At 40.8% G+C, this 2,238-nt stretch overlaps 1 protein-coding gene across 1 annotated transcript; it reads left to right on the forward strand.

The window, feature by feature from the left end:
• Positions 1 to 238: 238 nt before the first annotated feature.
• On the forward strand, positions 239 to 724 carry LOC131648910 (uncharacterized). The gene has a single exon (XM_058918643.1). The coding sequence runs from the start codon at positions 239 to 241 to the stop codon at positions 722 to 724; it is 486 nt and encodes a 161-aa protein (XP_058774626.1).
• Positions 725 to 2,238: the final 1,514 nt, after the last annotated feature.

Genomic DNA, 2,238 nt, shown 5'->3' on the forward strand with positions numbered 1-2,238 from the left:
TTTGTTACGTACTGCTCAGGTTTGGAACAGGGAGGAAGCTGGCAGACCTATGCACATCCTCTGGAAAAAGTTGAAGAATACCCAGAGAATTATGAAAGAGATGAATAAGCAGGCCCTCTCTCAAGTTAACAGTATCAGGGAGTATAGACATAATATGGAACAGGCTCAAAACAAGTTATATACCGATAAGTTTAATGTGGAGTATGCCAGAGAGGTTTAGGAGTATACCTCACAGCTGATGCAAGCCACTGAGATTGAAGAGCAAATATTACATCAGAAGGCTAAGGTTGAGTGGTTGAAACATGGGGATGGTAACACAACCTATTTTCATGCAACTGTTAGGGGAGAAAATAGAATCACTGGCATATACAACCTGGAGGATTCGAATGGCAGAAGGTTGAGTAATCAACCTGATATTGAGAATGAAGTTATTCATTTTTATGAGAATTTGATTGGAAAATCTACTAGCCAGCTGAAGCACGTGGATATCACTGTACTCAGGAATGGAACTCAACTTGAGGACAAGGATAGAGACACGTTAGTTCAGCCAATAACGGACCAGGAAATTTGGAAAGAACTTGGAAGTATTGGTGATACCAAAGCCCCGGGAGTTGATGGTTTCTCTGAGAAATTTTTCAAGGCTGCTTGGAATGTGGTCGGAGGAGATGTAAAAAGAGCTATTCATGATTTTTTTTTCTCAGGAAAGGATGCACCCTGCCATTAATTATGCCCTGGTTACTCTAATCCCTAAGAAGAGTGATGCAAAGAATATGAAGGATATGCGTCCAATTGCCTGCTGCACGACGATATACAAGAGTATCTCAAAAATCCCAACTTCTAGACTAAACAAAGTGATTCACAAGGTAGTTAATTATAGCCAATCTGCGTTCATTCTTGGAAAAATCATACATGACAACATTATTATTGCACAGGAACTTCTTAGAGGATACAATAGAAAGTATATCTTTCCTAGGTATGCCATTCAAATGGACGTGCAAAAGGCGTACGATACGGTGGAGTGGATAGCTCTTGAAGGAATTATGAGTGAATTGAACTTCCCAACCCAATTTATCCGGTGGACGATGATATGTGTCAGTACTGTATCCTATAGATATATGATAAATGGTCAACAAAGTAGAGTTCTCAAAGCAAGACGCGGCTTACGACAGGGCGATCCAATTTCTCCCTTATTGTTTGTGCTTGTAATGGAATATCTTCACCGATGTTTGGCTAAGCTTCAACACCAACCTCAGTTCAAATACCATCCTAAGTGCGAAAAACTGAGAATCACTAACATTTGTTTTGCCGACGACTTAATTATGTTAGCTTGGGGGGATGATGTCTCCATTTAACTCATGATGGAAGAATTCCATAAATTCTCTGAAGCAACAGGTTTGAGAGTCAATCCTAGTAAGTGTAAAGTTTACTTTGGGGGCGTTCCAATCAATATCCAGCAGCAAATTCTGGTGATCACGAATTTTTCTGCAGGAAGCCTTCCTTTCAAGTACCTGGGCGTACTGATGGCTAGTAGGAAGCTAGCTGTTTTCCAATACGAACAGCTCATTGAGAAAATCGTGGGGAGAATTCGTAACTAGACAGCGAGGTTACTTAGCTACGCCGGCAGACTGCAATTGATAAGAAGCGTTCTTTTTACAACCACAACATATTGGATGCAAGTATTCCCGATCCCAACGAAAATCCTCCATAGAATTGAAGCGATTTGCCGTACTTTTTTATGGACTGGAACAGACATCATCAGCAAGAAGGCTCCTGTTGCTTGGGATAAGGTCTGCTATTCTAAAGAGGCTGGTGGGATGAATCTCACATCTTTGGTGGAATGGAATGTAGCAACTATTAGTAAATTACTATGGAACCTTCAAGCTAAAGAGGATAAGTTGTGGATTAAATGGATGAACACCTACTATATTAAGGGACATCAAATTTTGGAATGGCAGGTAAAAAATAATTGCTCCTGGATGATCAAAAAGATTATGCAATGCCGAGATAAAGTGTGTCATACTGAGTATTGGGCTACAGCTGTGCGAGATCAGAAATTCGTTACTGCCCGTATGTATCGGGAGCTTCGTGGCATCCAAACAGATATTAGTTGGAAGAAAGTGTTGTATCATAATGTGGCTAGACCCCGTGCACGTTTCACTTTGTGGATGACCCTCCTTGGTAGACTTGCAACCAAGGACAGACTGTTAAGGTTTGGTGTCAACATTGATGATGAATGTT

This window comes from Vicia villosa, linkage group LG2 (assembly GCF_029867415.1).
Source record: "Vicia villosa cultivar HV-30 ecotype Madison, WI linkage group LG2, Vvil1.0, whole genome shotgun sequence".
NCBI lineage: Eukaryota > Viridiplantae > Streptophyta > Magnoliopsida > Fabales > Fabaceae > Vicia > Vicia villosa.